This window comes from Phodopus roborovskii, unplaced genomic scaffold (assembly GCF_943737965.1).
Source record: "Phodopus roborovskii unplaced genomic scaffold, PHOROB, whole genome shotgun sequence".
NCBI classification, from domain to species: Eukaryota; Metazoa; Chordata; class Mammalia; order Rodentia; family Cricetidae; genus Phodopus; species Phodopus roborovskii.
In genome coordinates this window covers 56,732,426-56,753,269 of record NW_026126433.1, presented here as the reverse complement: position 1 = coordinate 56,753,269, position 20,844 = coordinate 56,732,426, and the positions used below count along the sequence as shown (strand labels likewise).

The following is a 20,844-nucleotide window of genomic DNA, read 5'->3' as shown; positions in this document are numbered from 1 at the left end:
ACTAATAACAAGTAACCACAAAAAAAACTTACCTAGATGGTGGATGTAAGTTATATTTAGGGGAGAATGTCACAGAGATAGAATTATGAATATGAAATTATTTTTCTTAGGGCTACCTACATGTACTCATGGACTAGGTGTGCATGGTTTAGTCAACCATGGACCAGACTGCACATGTAATTGTGGCCCTTTATAATAAAAAAGCTGAATGTTTATACTACCTAGGCACACCGTAGCTATTTAATGTCATAAAGCAAGCAGTCAAATGTTTGTGGTAGTGTCAATGCAAAACAATGATGCTATACTGCCAAGGCTACAAAACTATAGGACATACAGATGTCTACAGTACTGAAGACTTGGTAATGTTAAAAATGAGTATGGCGTTGGTTGGTGTATTTGCTATAGTATATGCTTTATCATTGAGGTATGACATTTATAGTTATAAAAATGGCTACAGTAAAAACCTGCTATATTACATCGGTAGCAGCCCCATGGCTTGTGTTTAGTATGGTGACTGATACTATCAAGAGGCTATGTAGTTACTGACATAGTTCCTAGATTTGACTTTCATATAAAATGTAACTTCACAAATAGACACAGGTTCAGATGCTCATGGAGTTTAGTGACATTTCAAATGTCTTAGATATTTTCCCTACAGGAGTACAAAAAAGTATACTGGGGATGTATACTAGGTATTGACTTCAACAGTATATGAGCCCAAGAATAAAAGAAGAGATAAAATACAACTGTGAGCCAAAACACCAATGATAAATATGGAATATAAGGATTGAACTCCAAACACCAGTGTTATTTATACATTTTCCTAAATAACTATATTTCAGCAGATTTGTACAGTAAACTGTCTAAACTGAAAAGCATGTTATTATAGTAGATGCTATTATTATCATGAGATAGTTGAAAATGTTACATGTGTAGATGAATAGGAAAAGACAATAAAGAATCATGAATTTATCATTGACTCTTTATCTAGCCCCAAAATAAATTTCTATGTTGTGTGTGTGTATATCCTGTCCACTAAGACACCTCAGGAAAAAAGGCAAATATATTAATAGTGATTTAAAGAGGGTCCCCTCCAAAATGCATGGCTTCCCAGAATTTGAGAATTTCATCTTTTGAACAGAGGCATTTGTGGAGGCAATGAGTTAATACATCTTGTATTTAGGATTATCTTTCAATCAGACAGCTGGTTCCTCTTTAGGAGAAATGCAAACAGACAGACGGAGTAGAGGTAAAGCAAACTGATAAAGTTGAAATGGGAAATATATTGGCACAATTCAAGGAGTGTCAGCAAGCACCAGGAGGAAGATGGAAGAAGCAGGTCAGGACATCCCCTTGGGTATATGGAAGGAGCATGGCTCTCCTAGCAGTTTGGTTTTAGTCTTTGGAACCCTAGAACTTGAGAGAATCAATGTATGTCCTGTAACCCACTCAGTCTATGGTGTTTTGGAAGGCAGGATTTGTAAACAAATAGTGCTGAGGTTAAAAGTCCTGTAATATCTACCCTTTACAGCAACTTTAGAGGATTCTGGTTGTAGAGATGTCTGGGATATCATTGAGACATTTTAACAGCTGTGGTCACACCACGGCTTCTTGCTCTCAACAGTGAGACTTTTTTTATGGTGTCTGCACTTGAGCACACACCCTATATATCCTGTTCTCAAGTCTTCTACCATGGCTGGTGTTCTCTGAAGAAACAGACCTACAGCAGTCACAAGCAGCCTTAGATTCATAGGAGGGAGATGCCAAAGTATTATAGTGGGATCCTGTAGCTGCACCACCTCTCATGGCTGACAATGAGGACCCAGGTAGGTTGACCCACAGAAGCTTACAACTTTGCTATAGCAGCACGATTTTTAAACTTACATTAGTGGTGCACTAAGTAATTATTAAGACAACTTTAGAGAAAGTACTAAATTTTTTAGGTCTATTCAATCAGATGACTATTGCTAATTTCATCTATGTGCTAAATAGAGATAATCTTAGGGTCATTATCACTTTAAGATAAACTATACAGTCCTTCTTGAAAGCATTATTTCTCAGTGTCAATAAAATCATGTTAAATGGATCAGATAAGCAGGAAACAACAAGTGTGTGAAGGTCTTAGTAAGATGTGTGTCCCAGAGAGTAGGAGATTAACTTCATAAAAGATTAAGGGATTTGAAGCATCAGCTGGGGTTTTAGGAAGCCAAGTTGTTTGTGACATCTAGGACATCTTATCCAGTCCAAAGTAGAAGAAAAAGAACTGTATCTTGCATCTTTGAATGTGTTTTATCTTGCACCCTTTAGCAAGAAGCTCAATGTCTAGTGAAGAGACTTCCATCTGAAGGGAAATAGTCTTCATTTGGGTACTGATCTGACTAGCATGTCAATATGAAATTCTGCTACTTGATTTGTCCCAGAGCAAGAAGTATGTTATCCCAAGGCTTAGGCTGTTGAACTGTTTGCAACATTAAACCTATTAGATCCAAGGGCCCTGGGACACGTAATAGTGGGGAAATATTGTGATGTATTCATGTAAAGAGAGCCACAAGATAGAAAGTATGCAGAGTAGAGGCACATAAAGTGATAGGAATTCTAGACACCATGAACTATTTGCTTAACACTCTCAGGAAGCTCTTGGGCTTTCATCCCAAGCATCCAACAGAACATAGAGTTGCTTCTCATTGGCTGGATTTTCTTCAGATATATCAAGTCTTAAGGTCAGATGGACTCAACTAAATTGCATCCTATAATGGAAACCTAAGATTTGAGCACAGCCCAAAAAATGCCATGCTGATCTTTGGAATTCTCTCTAAAGCATAAAGAAAGGAGAACACCAGAGCTGACTGCACAGGTGGTTTGTCTTAGAAAATAGTTACAAGAATAGGCTTGGTGGTTGCTGCACATGGTCCCACCATGGTGGGTCTCAGAAACAGCAGTGAAGACAAATATTCTCAGAGGACAGACCTTCAGGCTTACCCACTATATGTAGAAGAGAAGTATCTCAAGGTAAAAAACATGTGGATTGTGTGATAGACCTTGGTTGCTCTGGTCATGGACATGAGACTAGGTCAGATGATTAGAGTATAGGAAATCTGGGAAACACAGAGTGTACAGATTGGACAAGAAATGTGGAGATATTATCACATGCTAGTGTTCATCAAAGACTATGTCCCTCATAAATATAAGGAAACAGGATGACACATGCAGTTGATACCAATAGCCTCTCTCTGTGTACACTACATGAACATAAAACAGGCTAGAAAGGTAAAACACCTCATCTCCACACTGCTTAGAATAAGACCCTCTCATATTCTAGAATCTTTCAAATCTAATGAGCTGGAATTTTGATGCAGTAAGACATCTGTAACTGTTAAAACTTTATATTCTCATCACTGGAGTAGACATTACTAGAAGACAAGATGTAAACATATCCAAAGCTTTGAACAAATTCATTGTAATAATAGTATTCATATGAATCATGTCAATTTATAAATTTTGAGACAGGTCTCATGTAACCCGAGCAGCCTCAAATTTACTAGGTAGTTAAATGTAATCTTGTATATTATATCTTACTGTCTTTGTCTTTAGAATTTTGGGGTCTAGTTTTATGGAGTACTGAGAATCAATAAGCATTTTACCAATGGGGGTCACATTTTCAGCCCTACTGCCATGCTTTTCTGTTATATTATAATAAATTTGGTTCTCCATGGCTTTTCCCAAGGAAATGAAGTCACACACAAAATATGCACAAGAGATGGTCTTGTCAATGTCATTTTGACATCCAAATGAATGCAGTATAAATACTGACAGATTGTGGACTGGCTAAATACACTATTATGTGTTCAAATAATATTTGAGATTATCTTACATTGTACATAGCTGTTGAAAGGACTTCTTGGAAAATATTTAAGACTAAGTGGAAACAGCAGGTCTCATGCAATAAAATTACAAACACTTTAGTTCAGGCCCCTAGAAAAATGGGTGATAAGCATATATAAGCAGAGGACCTTGAACATCCAATGTTGTGCTAATGAACATAGCTCATCTGATGAATGCATTTAGAGAGAGATTCTTCTACAGAATTCTGTAAATTTAGAAAACATTAAATGAAGCCATAATTTAATTCGGAAAAGAAATGAGCTGAAAATAAAAATACATTTGAACACATCGCTGGAACATCTTGTTGGGGGGAGGCTCATGTTATACCCTGTAATTTCTCCTCTTACAAAGTGCTCTGCTGGCTTCTCTCAAGAGACACTGAGTGAGTATGATGAGAGTGGAGAGACAGAACATGAACACAGGTGCTAACAAAGACAAAAACAACATCAAGCACATGCGTCATCCATACAAGAATTCAGATTTCACTTTTCTAGTTTCTTCAAAACCCTATTCTTTGTAAAAATAGTTTCATTTTTCAAAAACTAAAAAAATGTGCAGATATGTTACATATTCACTTTAAATTGTCATCAACAAGGATGTTTACTATCTTAATATTATCAGGTAAGGCAATTTTCATTTACAAAATAAAATTCAGAATGATAGCATGGAGAGATGGCTGAGTGGGTAAGAACAACTGATACACAGCATGAGGACCTGAGTTGAGAAAGCTGGGCATGACCTCAAATGTGTCTATAATCACTGTGGGTTGTAAGTCACCAGCCTAGCTGCAGGTTCAGTGAGAGACCCCATCACAAGAGAGTGATAGAATACTCTAGAGATGGCTTTACCACTAGACTATGCATGCACACAGGCGTGTATTCTCTTTACACACACACACACACACATACCATACACACACACACACACACACACTCACACACACACAAATATACACACACATACATAAACACATACACAGGGGAACTCTGATAGAAACTTCTCTATTTTCATGAAAATGGGTACTGACTAATTTGATAAGAAATTTGAATAATACAGAAAAAACTTGTCACAGTTCCCAAAGCATAAGATGCATGATGACATACTAGGTTTCTCATGGAAAGCCATATTTCATTGAGCCAGACCAATGAGGCTGGGGAAGAATCACTCCACTAAGAAGCACAAAGAAAATGGATTCAATGATCCCTAAGAAACTCACAGCTTTTGGCCAGTCCTTCCTGAAAAATTCAGGGTACAGAGACACCACACTTTATTCCCACCATCATTGTTATCTTTGGATAGAATTTAAATGAGCCATCAAATAGATGTTGTCAAAGGGCCTCATTACATTTCCCTTCCCAGTAATCCGTAACATTGTGAGGGTCCATGGATGGTGTTCTATCCCATTTCTCGTCTTGATTTACCCCTTCCAGACCTCCATGACTCAATACTTCAGCTCTCAAGGCCCTCCAGTTTGTTCAAGAGGGTAAGTAGTCTTTGAGAGATGGGCAAACATAATATACATTTCATTTGCTCAATGAGGGCCCTGGACATCCATTTAAAGCTAGCCTCAACCTTCACAGTTTCAACCTGTTAAATTTAGGGCAGGCTTTGTATTGTATGTATTTACGTATTATGTATTATGTATGTATGTAAATTAAAAGCATAGCAAAAGTATACTCATTTTTTTCCAATGCTCATGGCATTGGACGTACACTCTATGTGAGAAACAAAATGAAAAATTAGTAATAAATCAGTTACTTTGATGAAGATACTATAAGAAAACTAAACTTTTGGCTCTCCTCCCTCACCTTAATTCTGATTGTTTCTAAGCACACTGGGGATTAGACCTTTCAATGTCTTAGTTTATGTCATTATATAAACTGTTACTTCCAATATTTGTTCTGAAAAGAGAAAAAAGTTAACTGTAAAACTAAAAACTCTCACTGTTGATAAACAACAATAAATACAAAACAAGATTAGGGTAAGTGACTTTCCACATGACACTGGAAATCAACTGCTATTTGGGGAAATGAGTCCCCTCCCCGCTTCCCCCACCCCAACACACAAACACACACACACACACACACACACACACACACACACACACACACCCACAAAGACTAGAGCTAAAATTAAGCCTTCTTCTCCCAAATGAATTCATGGCTGCTCTTTCTACCTCAAATGTCTCTTTGACCTTAATTTCCAGGCAGCACTTTCACCAAGGGGTTTTTAATAAGAACCCAAAGCATTGATCTTTACCTGATTCTCCTATTCTTTCTGAAGTCCAAGAAGATGACACACTGCCAGGAATATTCACAGCTAAGACCCTAAATGCATACTCTGTGTGTGGCTCCAAGCCAGAGATGGACACATTGACTCGATGAGCCTGAAGTCTGTTTTCACTCTTGTTGGCCGACTTGGAATCTAGCTGAGGACTGAGCCAACCTCTGCTCTCAAACTTTCTTTAGTAGATGGCCATCATTTCATGTATAATTCATATCTTACAATTGAAACTAGAAAAGAAACAGTAAATTGAGTGACCTACTCAAAAGGGGTTATTTAGACTCTGGTCATGTAAGGCTGCCAGCTTTTCAGTGTCCTGACTATATTACTTGTTGATTCTTTTTAGTATCTAGGTGTAGAAATTTAGTTATCTGTAAGACAGGTGTATATAAAAACAACAAGACTGAATACAAATTAGCATAAAAACCAAGCTACTTTAGGGGAAAGCAAATCAAAAGAAATATAAATATAAAATCACTACTGTTTATGATGGGTGAAATGAAACAGTTGAGGCTGGGTACTCATAATTTCTGATAAGGATGTCCATTTCTTTTGGGGTACCTGTATCATCTACTTCCAGTTCGCATACTTTGAATATTGGGGATTAAATTACATATTTGACACAAGACATATTTGCATAAATATTGTGTAGCTAACTTGTGTCAAGTTTTTACCAAGCAACAAAAATTGTGATGCAAATTTTACCGTGGTATGTACATAATATAAATCATTAAAACCTAGGAATGTGTATTTGGCCTATGCACCCCGTGGTTCAATTTTTAAGGACACAAAAATTAACTTAATGGAGTCAACTAGCCTATATACAATTTTTCTGTATTATTTTATATCTCTTTCTGGCTTAAAAGAGAAAATTTGCAGTTTACGTGTGCCCTAACTTGTGACTCAGTCAAATATAATGCATTTTTTATGCACACATCCAATTATAAACATCATCTGTGTTGTGGCAGATGCCATTAAGAGCAAAGATAATATTAGCCTTTTAAAAAACAATTTAATTGAATGGAATTTGTTCTTCAATTAGATGAAATACCCTCTTCATCTAGTATAAATTGTATTTTATATCTTCAGAAATCATTTAGCAAACATATATACCTTACATTCATATAAGCAAATAGAGTTTCCAGTCTTACTACATGGTTCTTCATTTCTGCTTTGATTTTCTAAAAGAAAGAGAAGTTTCAGCCTTGAATTCTTACTATTTGGTTTCCCTGGTGCAGACCAGACTACTTGGAGTTCTGTGGAACTGATTTTTTATATTGCAGGTGGCCTCAGCCTTTGGGGAGGTGCCTGGGCTGTGGTTACTATAATGGGCAAGCTGTGTAAACAGCCCCCACTAGTATATCCCTCTACAGAAAAATGGTACTGGCTGAACGGAATCAGACTCCAGATGATAGCTGAGGTCTCCTGACCTTCATAGGAGATACAGGGCTCAATGCTGTCCATAGGTGTACATGGTAAAACATACTTCCCTATAGGACCAGAGTTGCTGGGGAGTCCAGGCTGGGTAAACGTCACAGAGTCGGAGCCAACAGGAATGAAGTTAAGTCAAATTTAAGTGTCCTTCTGAGACCTCTGGCTTTTTAGTATGAGTGACAGCTATGCTCCTCATTGAACCACATACACTGGATGTCTCTATATAACATGAATATGAGGTGTGTGGTGACAGACAAATGTCAAAGAAGTTACTGCATATCTGAAATGAAAAGGGCAAAACAGATAGCCAGAAATCACAATTGTCAAGGAATCGTTTCCAAATATCTTATTCTCATACTATTTAACTATGTAGTACACCAATCAAGCCTTTCAAATAAGGGTTTGTTTGTTGCTCTTACAAAGGGAACCTGGCAAATACTGGTTGCTTTTGTTATCTAGTACATTGTGAGTAAAGTGTCGAATGGAGCAAAGAACACTTAGAAGTCTGTTTCTGTCCTTGTTTTGTTCTTCCCATGGTCCCCTGATAGAAGTACCCAGAGGAGGCCCTTGCAATCTCTGAAATACATATTTGCTTTCAGTATTAACTGATTTGTTTGCCAAATGCTGATACATGAGTCCAACATTCTACAAACTACTACCAAGCACCCACTCTTTCTCCTGTCTAATACCTTGACTGGAACCTCCCTGACCTATTAAAACAACACTATGTGCATTTTGCTGAATCTTGGAGATACTTGTCAACCACAGGGAGGTTGTACAAGAGAAGTTTGAGATGATCATCATCCCCACACATGAAGGACAGGGAGGTCAGGAAGAAGGATGTAAAAACAATAAAGAAGATATAGGTAGTGGCCATGATTAGCTGTGTGCCTGGACACCCATTCTCTGCAGAGAAAGTAGGCACATTGCAGACCTATGAAACAAAGCTGTTGCAGAGAAAGTAGGCACATTGCAGACCTATGAAACAAAGCTGTCAGAGAGGCTACTGACTACTTCTTTGTGTGATTGTATGGGGGTCCTGGGAGGCTTCCGGAACAGCAATACTGAAGCTTCCTGCATACTAGATTCCTAAGGAGTAATAGATATCTGGAGTGTAATTTTAATTCACAGATGTTTTGGCTTTCTGAATGGAAAGGATGCTGTACTGAGAGCCAGTGGACTGCCCATGGGGCTTCATTTTGTTGGAACAAGGTGACTTTACACCTCTGGATGAAAACTGCAGGCGGGAAAATCCCAGAATGTGGTAGAGTGTTCACAAGAACCTGACTGCTGCAGAAAAGCAGCTTCACCTGAAGTCAATGTCATGGAGATGCCAAGGATGAAACTGGTCCACTACAATTTAACAAGCTAGCATCCTCAGCAGATACTTCTGCTAAAGGCCAGAGGGACGTTATCCTCCCCTAAATGCCACTTAACATGGCAGCTGAGGGATTAGGGAGAGTAGTAGGCCTAAGAATGTAAATGGAGACCTGAATGGAGGTGGTTTGACTTCAATTTCATCATGGAAACAGCCATCACATGGATTTCCCATGTCCTCTGCTGACTAGGGATGTGCAGTATCACAGAATTACAGAATGAGATAGACAGAGGAACACACCCCAGGCAGAGGAGTTACCTAGGGCTGAAATGCAGACTTCACTGGTAAGCTGCTGCCTTAGCCCCCTGAATGGATATGACTCTCTAATGACAAAACTCTCTTGAGTACCTGCTTCTGGTGACACCCAACTAGATTCCCTCCAGGGCTCACAGTGTGATCACCCCTGTGTCAAAGTACTTGCCAGATCATTGTATTTTCAAAATATGTGATCTTATCTCTGAAGCTGAGAATGTGTATGGAGCAGTGTTGCTGGGTAAGAAGTAACTGCCCTGCAGTTTCCTGTGGGAAGACTTCTTTAAGGCCCACCCAATCCCCACAATCATCCTGCAGAAGACATAGTTCACACAAATAGCAAACTGGTAAGAACGATTTGCCACAATGCCACACCTGCCTACTGACTTCCCTGTTTTCTGCTCTGAGTCCCTGAAGAGGATGGGCAAGTCCTCCCATCTATCTGACTTCTTTTTATTAGCATGTGTTAATGGCACTTTCATCCATAGATACACTTTGTTTTTTATCATTTCCCTCTCTTATGTCCATACCTCCTCACTTTGGCCCCATTGTATTCCTTCTCAAATGTACTCTTGTCCTATTCTCCACATTTTTTACAAAATACCTGCATCTACCTTGTGAGAAAAGCACACATGGTAATCTTGTATATAGTCACGCTTGGTCCAGTCACTACCATGACTTCTATCCATCTTCCTCTAGATTGTAAAGGAAAATTTTAGTCTTCCCGATGGATAAATAATATTTCACCATAAAAATTATTAATTTTCCTTAATCATGTTCCATATTTCCGTCAATGCTTACCTACACGATTGCATATCATGGTCACTAAGAATAATGTAGCAATGGTCATTGGTACAAATGGATCAGTGATAACTGTTAGTTCCTCTTCTTAAGATTTATTTTTATTTTTAATTGTGTGTATTTATACATATCTGTGTATGTGTCTAGGTATGTGCACATGAAACTAGTTGCCTGTGGGAATCCAAAGGAGTCAGATACACTGGAGAAGGAGTTATAGGCAGCAGAGGTCCTGGGGACCAAACTCAGGTGTCTGTAAATGCATTGCATGCTCTTAAGCACTTAACTACCTCTCCATTCCCATAGCTAGGTTTATTTTATTGTTGCTATTGTTGTTCTGCTATGGTTTAAACCTAGAACCTTCATCATACTAGGGAAACATGCTATCATTGAGCTATATTCTCAACCACTTCCTCAATTCCTGGAGTTGAATATGCATTTCATCAGCAAGGAAGATGACTTTCAGTTTTAGATTCCATCTCTCTATTACAGCTAGTATTCCTTTGTTTTCAAAACCAATATCTAACATATATATCAAACTGGTTTAGGAAGATAACACTATTAATATATGCCTGTGTATACAAAATGTACTGAGACCATCTTAAATATTAAACACTACATAAATGGTGTTGTTTTCCTCTGATAACTGTGCTCTTCACAGTTGATGTAAAGGCTTGGAAAGTCAGGTGTGGCAGGGGGTAGGCTCTGCAAAGTGCTGAGAGGGTAGGAGTCTAAAGAGCTAACTTGAGGGCTGGGGAAATGGCTCAGTGGTTAAGTTCTTGCTGAAAAGGCATGAGACTGGAATTCAGATCTCCGGTACTCATACAAATGCCAGCACATGGCAGCTTGCCTATAATGCCAGCTTCATAAGGCTAAGCCAGTGGTTTTCCAGAGTAAACTAGCTAGTGATTGACATATTGGTAAGTGCTGGGTTTGGCAGAGAGACCAAATGAGTATATACTGGACCTCTGTATGCTCATGAACACATGTGCACCCATCTATACACATAAAATATGTATATAAACTTATGCACACACCACAATCACACACTTTCTCCATCTCTCTCAAAAATGAAAACTAACAAATAAATAAAAAATAAAAAAGCAAAGAGCTAACTCAACCACATACTCTTCTATTCTCAGTGCATGTGGGATATCTATCAGTTACATTTTATTTAGGAAACAACTGAATGTAATACAACTTAGTTACTACCTTTATGCAGAAACTTTCAAATTATCCCACATAATGAGTGTGCCTGGTGGTTGGTTTTAATGTCAACTAATACAGTGTGTTATTACCAAAGAGAAGTTATTCAGAAGCTTTAAAGATGGTAATATTGAGGTGTATGATGATGGCAAGAAAATACTATCTGAGAGCCTCCCTTAGGACTCCAGACTAGCCAGCAGAAGTTTCTATATTAATGAGGAATTCTATAATGGTCTCAACTAAATGATCAAACTTCCTTGCAAGACAACACTATTAATTTTCTTTGAAAAGTTCAGTGATTCTCCACCTATAATTCCAACTGCCTTCATTTAACCCACAGATTTGTGTTCGTTCAGCTGAATAGAATTAGTGTTTCCTTTTCATGTTATTCATGCTACCCAGGCACTGAAGCTGTAGCAATAAACAGAGTATTATTAGAATGCTGCAAAGTTCTGACCGTGCTCACCAATTGTTCCCACTATCCAAATGCCATCATGCAGATAACTTTCACATCATTAATTACAATGGTTGTCGACAAATGCCAGATGTGGCATCTTTAATGAAAAAGAATGTTTTAGGAAATAATACCTTATTTAATAGGATTATAGAAGTGTCTTATTAGTGAATGAGGGCATGTTTATTAGCTACAAAACCATTGTTTGGGTTTTATATTAGTACAGTCACACAAAAATCCCTGGTGCTGCATTCCTATGTGCCATTTTATCAAGTAGATCACAACATGCTACTGGGAGAAACATGCGTTAAATGGACCACTGATGGGTTCAAATTCAATTCAAGGCTGCTTGGAAAATGGAGCCTGTCTGGTTGCATCTTCAGAGATAATTCAACCAGTAGTCCTGTCAACTGAGAAGACATTTGCAATATTTTTATAACTCCCTCCTTCCTCTGTCACTAAAGTTTAAGTTTCAGAACACCTGGATCCCGCTGACTTTTGGAAGAAAATAGACATTTTAGTAGCAGGATTTTGGATGCTTTGCCAACATGGCAGATGTGGACAGATGTTTGCTTTCCATCTCACCCTGCACCTTGAAGTTCAGAATTTCCATTAACTTCATAGAAGACTAGAACCAGGGAAGGGAGATTTAGCGTAAAGAGAGCGTGGAGGACACAATAACAAGTAGATGCAAGACATACATGATTAGAGTACATTTGGAATGTAATCTGCTGATATATTTGATTAAAAATTGTCTGTTATCTATTATGGAGCTTTGAAGTCAGCCATTGTGTTATACCTGGCTTTCTTTCATCCATGTGAAAGAAGGCTATGGAATGTCACTCTTTTAACTTCAATTTACATGCATTTAAAGCTGGTTATTTATGTTACATGAGAATTGGAGGGCATGTGAGATGGCCATACAGGTAAAAGAACTTGTTGAGCAAGGCTATTAACCTGAGGTAGGTACTTGAAGAAAGCCATGGGAAGAGAGAGCCTACATTGCAAAAGATATGCCTCAACCTCTGCATATGTGCCATGGCAAATATGCATGCACACACACTAATATTGAGGACAGCACAACGTTTTAAAGAAGACTGCTAAAGAGAATGAGATGGTACCTTCAGGGGGTCCCACTCGTCTAAGACTTCCTAACATGGTCTTCTAAAACAGTTTGTAGTTAGACAGGACTAGAAGTCTATAAAACAACAAACAAAAACCCCTCAATGTATCTTTAGGGAGCCATATTTTGCATATTTGGGACATCTAAGTACATTAAACAAACAAAAAAAAAACAGTAGTTTCCTGAATGTTTGACATCAACAAGCTCATTTCATAATTTTACAGAAGTTACTGAGCCTAAACTAGCTTCCTTGCCTGTGTTCCTATCCTCTCTGTTAATTTAAGCATGTGGTGCATGCTGCATCTGTGTGAATGGGGCAATATTTATACAGAGTTATATTAAATGAATCACTATAATAGTGATATCATGGTTCATATTTTAAAATCTGCACAACTTCAGAATTAAAAAAAAATGATATGGGCACCATCCTTTATGCTCATAATTTCAGCCTTTCAGTGACAGCTGGGGGACACAAGAGACTCTGACTTTAAGGACCCTGAAAAGACTAGAATTGAAACACTTGACAAATTTCTGTAATATTTACATCCAGAGAAAAGTGTAGTCTACTTGAAGTCACACTTCCAGCCTTTGTATACTCAAATGTAATAATTCATATATTTTTTACCATTTAATTTCTGTAATCAGAATGTCAGTATTTAACAGTGTACAATGATTATGTTTTATAGATACTACTCTGAAAGACTGTTGGATGTCTGAATCATTTCCAATATTTTAATATTACAAATCATATAGGGATGGACATGGGATTATGTGTTCGTTTATAGCTCTTTATTTGAGATTAAATTTCTGTGGTGCGATGAGTCCAATGACACATGATAAGAAGGAAAGATACTTCATATATTTTAACAATTTACTGTGTGAAAAAGAGTGAACCAGGGTAAACTCTCTGAAGTCTATTAGTTCTCTAGTTTGGATATACCAAACATAATGGCTGGAGACACTGCTTTCCTCTCAGAAAATTTAATAATCATCTCACCAAACACTATACATCTTATTTTGATTGTGTTTTTGATCCCTAGTGAGATTTATAATTCTCTCTGCATGACATGTACTTTGTTCACAGAGGAAACTAGACATTTCTCCTCAATGTCAGAGAATTCAACTTAAACCCATTCTTAGAACACCCCATCTTTCCATTACCCAATCATCCAACTCACGGTATGGGAGTTGATCTTCAGTTGTGTAGATTTCTGAAGCTTCCCTGAGCAGAGAGTAAGACAGCCAATGGGCACTGGGAAAAACAGGTGGGCTCCAGGAGAGATTGATGGAGGGAGAACCCTGAACCCATGCTCTGGGTGGAGGTTGCTGGAATGGAGCTAAATTTCAATGGAGAGAGCACATATTAACAAAAGCAATCGATAAACACGCCAGGAAACTGAAGTAAGATGCCCAGCAAAGTGGTCTTTCTGATCCAGGTTTACTTTATCAAGACGACATGTGGTTTACCAGGACACTAATAATCAAAGGGTATGCATCACCAATTCTCTTAGACAAAGCTTTTTATCTACAAGCATAAGACACATGTGTAGGTCAGAGAACCTGACATAAATATGGTTAGGGGGAAACCACAGGGTATTCAAGAATTTCTGCACCTTAGTTTATTTTTTAAAAAAAATCTCAAGGATATATAACATTTATTTTTCTAATGAATTTGAAAACTGACACAGATCCTCTTGAAACTTGATATTTAAATGGCATATTTCTACTTAGTACAAAGTCTTACTTTCCTTCAAAGGACATACTTTCAAGGACTAATGTTTCAAGGATATGGCTGTCAAAAATCTAAACATTGTGGTGAGTTCAAGCCCAGCCTGGTCTACAAAGTAAGATCCAGGACAGCCAGAGCTGTTACACAGAGAAAACTTTCTCCAAAACTCAAAACAAACAAAAAACAAAAATTCTAAACATTGTCAAACATGAATCTGTATGCAATTAGACCAATACTTATGAAGGCTGCTCTTATGTTTTGATTCCTTAGCCTGCATATAGGAACACTCATCGAACTGCAACAAAATATAAAAATTGACTTTGGAAATCCTATCTTGTGCCAATTTTCCTGTCTTCTAGAGGAATCTTCCAATTTTTGAGTGTGAGAATTGATATTTCCCCAGAACACACAGAAGAGAGAGAAAGGGGAAAAGAAATCCGAGAAAACAATTTCCAAGGTTCAAGCTCCATCCACTTGGAGAGGGTGGACTAGCTGAACTTGCCACTAAATGAGATGTCATGGGTCCACATAGTTATATGACTGACTCTCAGAACCACAATCCTTTTGTCAGGAGGTACTTTAAAAAAATTCAAAGAAATGAAACCATTAAAATAGTTACAGATATTTTACACAAAATGTCTGAAAGCATCTGATGAACCTCTTAGGATCTCATGGCAAAAGACTTAATTGTATTCAAAATATATGTAATATATTATATTTTCTTCTAAAAGGTACAGCAACTCAGGGTATGATCATAGCAGAACACTTGTAGGTAACAGTCTATTGATCTCATATCTCTTCTTTTAACAGAATTCCTACATGTCTTGTTTTCATTCAGTCATGAATGAAGCTTTCTCTTGATTTTGTTTTCAGGTTAATATTCTTAAATGCAACTGGCTAAAATGTGAATATATGCATTTGCATGCATACACACAGTTTTGCTGATGTTCATACATAGAAGTTTAGGACAAGCTATGATTCACTAGAAAGCAATATAAAAACAGTCATTTAATTCCTAACTTCTTTCTGTCTCTCTGATCTAGGGAGGTGACCAGGACTTGAAAGGATGAAATTAAGTGACAGGAAAGAAGTGAATTGGCCAGCAGAGAAGCCAGAAGTCAGAGCAGGCATCACTCCATTCATTATTTGCAATCCTTTGTAATTTGGAAGTTATATCCCAGAATCCCACTGGGAACTTCCTGTCCCTCTCCCCACTAATCACAGATAATATTGGTAAGCTAGCATCAGTGTGTTTCCAGGAAATAGGAAATACAATCATGGAGATAATCCCCTGCTTACAGCCTGTGTGGAGGCACACTGAGAGCTACCTTGTGATTTCCAGGAAAACATTTTGACATAGACAAACAACAGCCAGAAGCAGTTCATGGTTTCCATAACAGATACCACACTATGTCTATCTGTGCCCTTCCATTCCTGTGAAGTTTGTTGTTCTCAGTTGCTGTTATTAATATATTAGCAAGCTGTGGATCCCACTATTCCCTACTCCCTCCCTCTTCCTGTCTTCTCCCTTTCTTCTCTCTTCTTCCCCACTCCCCTTAAATGTGGAGAGTGGATGTCCAAGTATGCTGCTTTTCCAGACAGACTGACCAGCTGTGACATCAGGATGCAGGGACAGAGCCAAAGTCCCAGGAGGGGAAAATGCACAGGGCAGACTGCTGCACAGGGCTCTATCTCATGTCCAGGAGCCATCTTTTAGGAATTCGTGGTAAAGTATGGATACATGGTCTTAGCGTAAACACAGGAACACCAAACATAATTATAAATTGAAGGACTGCAGGCAACCTTCAGTGGTGAACTTGGGGCAATGTCAAGGGTTAGGGTTAGGGTTAGGGTTATTTATCAAAATACTGCTCATGCTTAAATCCATGCAAAGATTTCTTTTTGTTAATGGATTAATGAGCCTCAAAAGAGGCCTAGGTAGATGGTTCAGTAGGTAAAACAGTGGCTGAGCAGCATGGGAACCTGAGCTTGGATCATCAGCATCCATGAGAAAACCAGATGGGTGGCAAGTAACTGTGACTCAGCCCTCAGCTGGAGAGAATCAAAGGTTCTGGGCCTTTTTTCCAGGAAGTCTAGACCAATCAGTGAACTCAGAGACCTGATTTCAGACAGTAAGGTAGAAAGTGATCTTGGAAGCTGCCCAACAATGGCGTTTGACCTACATGCAAACATTCAGATAGGAACACACACACACACACACACACACACACACACACACACACACACACACACACACACACACACTGCATCCTAGCCAGGCATAGCGGTGCACTCCTGCAATCTCAGACTGTGAGAGTCAGAGGGAGGAGGAGCAGGAGTTGCCAGTTATAGAGTGAGTCCATTACCAGCACACACACACACACACACACACACACACACACACACACACACACTGCATTCTAGCCAGGCACAGCGGTGCACTCCTGCAATCTCAGACTGTGAGAGTCAGAGGGAGAAGGAGCAGGAGTTGCCAGTTATAGAGTGAGTCCATTACCAGCCTGGACTCCATGAAGCTTTGTCTCAGTAACTCCCAGAAAAGCTCTTACATGCCATGGAGCATCGCCACAATCAGCCTCAATACCAGCTATGTAATAAAATAAAAACTGTGCTTTCTTACAACAGAAGTTCTATTGTCAGCTAAATGTTCAAATTAGGTATCACAATATTATTTTATTTAAATATCCTGTTACAATATAGAATCTAAGAACAAGTCACTGCCCTTCCTAAAATCCTTCAAATTCTAGAGTTCATTCCATAAAGATTAAAATTTGCTAACATAATCAGATAGGTTCTAATTAGTGTTGATGCTTAATATGAGTTATATTTATATTTTGGGTGCTGTATTAGTTACATTTTTATTTGATTTGTTTCTGAGATGAAATATCCTGACAAAACCTACTTAAATGAGAAAGGGTTGACTCTGGCCCCCAGCTGGAGGGAATACTTAATCATGGCTGTGAAGTCAAGGTGGACGAACAGGAAGCAGGAGCTCGTGCCAGTCACTCCCAGGAAACGGATACCTGCTGCAGTCCTGCTCCCGTTCTCCAATGTGCATCCAGGACCCCAGACAGGGACAGTGCCACTCACAGCAGGTAGCTTTTCCCATCTCAACTCACATGTCAACACAATCACCTTAGGCCCAGCTCACAGGAGATTCCAGATTTTGTCAATGTGACAATTAGCATTAACTGGCATTTAGCCAGATAAAATTAAATAGTTACCCTGGTAATGGGGCATTTTCCCTGTAACATACAAGCTCTACAAGCTCTTAGACCTAAAGTCATCTGTAATATTAACAGTACTAACTCCTCAGTGGTGATAGAGAGGGAAAGCTTTCTCCTCAGGTAAATTATTCTCATGTACGATGTCCCCATTGCATTTCATTAGGCTAAGCAGGCTGGGCACTATAAAGATTAGAGGTGTAAAATAAGATCCACTAAGACTATTTAACTATTTAACCATGGAAATCATGTGGTACATCGAAAACAACACTGAATAGATTCCCCTGTTTACTCTATAGAGAAACTGGTGGATGTGGTTGCTTCACCCTACTGCAAATTTTATGGTGTGATCTCTCGGGTAATCATTCAACACCTTTAAAAAGGCCGATAAAAGCTAAAGCTGCAAAATAAGCTGCAAATTTGTTTGATGGACGAATCCACCTTTGGGAATAAATAAAGTATGGTTTCTCCTGAAAGCGACAGTACCATAGTTGTCCTCTTTATGGTCCTGATAAAAGAACTTCCCCACCCCTGCAAACAACCCTGACAGTTTTCATCTAGATACATTGCACAAGAATTTCATCCCCAATAGATATTATTTCAGGCAAAGCATTAGAGATGAGGAAAATTATGCATTGGAATTAAAATGGAATTATAGAAGTGATGAAATGGCTGATTTGTTCTTAATTGCATTATGTACTATCACTTACAGTATATTGTTTGTAGGCTTTTAATATAATATTAGTGAGCCTGAGCCGTAAGAAGCAGTTTCCCCATATACACACACACACACACACACACACACACACACACACACACACACACACATATCACTCATGAGTAAGCGTCTCTTGAGTGGTTCAGTTTTTATTGCCATCCACTCATGAGACAATCACACTTACTTTACATACAGTGCATTTAGAGTAATGGCTTGCAGTGTGTGACTTAATTCCATCCCTTGATGAAGCTCCATTTCCTTCCAGCTGACTGTTACCCACACAGTTCAGAGTCAGCTATGTCAATATCCAAGGGATATTATGTTCTGAATCCAAATGGAATAAATAAATCACTTCTTAGGAAAGCAAGCAATGTTTTGAGTAATTAAATGCATCTATTTCTGGTTTTATTGTCTCCTCTCCCAGCCGCTATTGAACATATCTGACTTATTATAACTGCTTAGTTTCAGTTGGAGAGCCTTTTCCTTAAGTGAAGTTCATCAAGGCGGATTTTCTAGAATATTATAGTTTGCTACCAGTCCAAAGGACACAGGGGATAATGCTGTAATTAAGGCTTAAATGAAACGATTCCTGTAAATTTCTGAGCCACTCAAATACAATTTTAAACATTTGAAGACTCTAGCACATAGCCACAAGTTCGAGAGTAGTTTTTTCAGATGCTCCTCCTTGGAGTACCGACCAAATGAAATATAATTCTCATTTATTAAAACAAAATTAGACACAATAAAGGAGAAGAAATCTTAGGCTTAGAAGAGAGGCAACAAACTAAGATGAATTGTGATATTGATTTTGCCAGGATAAATGGTTTTCGTAATATTAATATAAAGAAACCTTTATTGCACAAACTCTCCTGGCACAGCCTGAGCTGGTCCCGCAATCTGTTTAAAATCTTCATTTTTCATCCTTATGGGAAAACCTCAGTTGCTAAATGGATTTCATAAAGAGTAATCTGTCAAGATTTATATAGATAAACAATTTGTGATGTTTATTGACCAGTTCATTATGATAAACAAAACAGGAGGGAGGCTCTGCTCATCTTAGCCAGCATACTGCTGCTGCCCCCCTTCTGCAAATGAGTATTTACCAGGTACACTGAGGGGATAATTGGCTTCTGTCTCTTAAATGACAAGTCTCCTACACGGTGCTTCCCTGGGAGTTTCTTTTAGTTATACAAACAGCACAAAAGTCATCCTCATTATTATTATTGATAAAAACCTAACTCATGATGAAGACAGTATGTTTCTGTACTCATGATATTGCTGGGAAGTTTATTTGGTCACCCCTTCTGCTAGGACCACAGCTCTCATATACACAAAAGTGACTTAACTAAGGACTGACATCAATACCATTCACTGAGACCCAGCTAGGTTCTTGGATGGGAATTCACACTGAAGATGTAAAGATGAGTGTTATGAGATGCCCCGTCCTCAAGAAGTGCACAGCCTACTGTGGAAAGCAAAGGAGAGTGGAAGCCAGTGGGAAGGATGCATGTAGGTCAGGATGCTGCACAGGATGAAGAACTACCATGGGAAGGGCTGGGGAAGCATACCAGCTGACCACCACAAAGCTGAAAATGCCAAGAATGACATGGTGCAAAGTCTAAAACTTTTCATGCTGATAGGATGCGTCAGGCGATAAATCCCACAACTCATAGAATAGGTCACTATCAGGGTACAGGCACATTTGATATATGGCACAAAATACCTTTATGTTGTTGGAGAGAGAGAGAGAGAGAGAGAGAGAGAGAGAGAGAGAGAGAGAGAGAGAGAGAGAGCTGGCTGGCCAGGAGGCTCTTGGGAGTCACCTATCTCTGCCCACAATGTTGCAACAATTACAGCTTTATGTTGCCAGCTTTAGCCCTTGATATGAGTGCAGGCAGATTAAACTTGGGTCTAAATACTTGAACAATGTAGTTGTTTTTTGAACAACTTGACACAAGGTTAGATCATTTAGGAAGAAGAAACATAATTGAGAAAATGCCCCATCAGACTGGCCTGTATGCAAGGCTGTGGGAAAATTTCTTGATGTGTGAGCTGGGATAAGAATGTTTCTTCATCAGCCCTAGCAATGAGGATGCAACACACACTGCTGAGTGCTCACACACAGTGAGGATGCACACACACACACACACACACACACACACACTGAGTGCTCACACACAGTGAGGATGCACACACACACACACACACACACACACACACACTGCTGAGTGCTCACACACAGTGAGGATGCACACACACACACACTGCTGAGTGCTCACACACAGTGAGGATGCACACACACACACACACACTGCTGAGTGCTCACACACAGTGAGGATGCACAC

At 38.8% G+C, this 20,844-nt stretch overlaps 1 protein-coding gene across 1 annotated transcript in view; it reads right to left on the bottom strand.

Annotated features, from left to right (window-relative positions):
- Positions 1-20,844, bottom strand: part of Ush2a (usherin) — a 213,811-nt gene that overhangs the window by 16,223 nt on the left and 176,744 nt on the right. Inside the window, 9 exon segments of the mRNA XM_051185778.1 lie at positions 4,160-4,196; positions 4,198-4,293; positions 4,295-4,307; positions 6,142-6,342; positions 6,345-6,395; positions 7,383-7,728; positions 7,730-7,867; positions 10,985-10,995; positions 13,989-14,147. Of these exon segments, the coding sequence (XP_051041735.1) occupies positions 4,160-4,196; positions 4,198-4,293; positions 4,295-4,307; positions 6,142-6,342; positions 6,345-6,395; positions 7,383-7,728; positions 7,730-7,867; positions 10,985-10,995; positions 13,989-14,147 (1,052 nt within the window).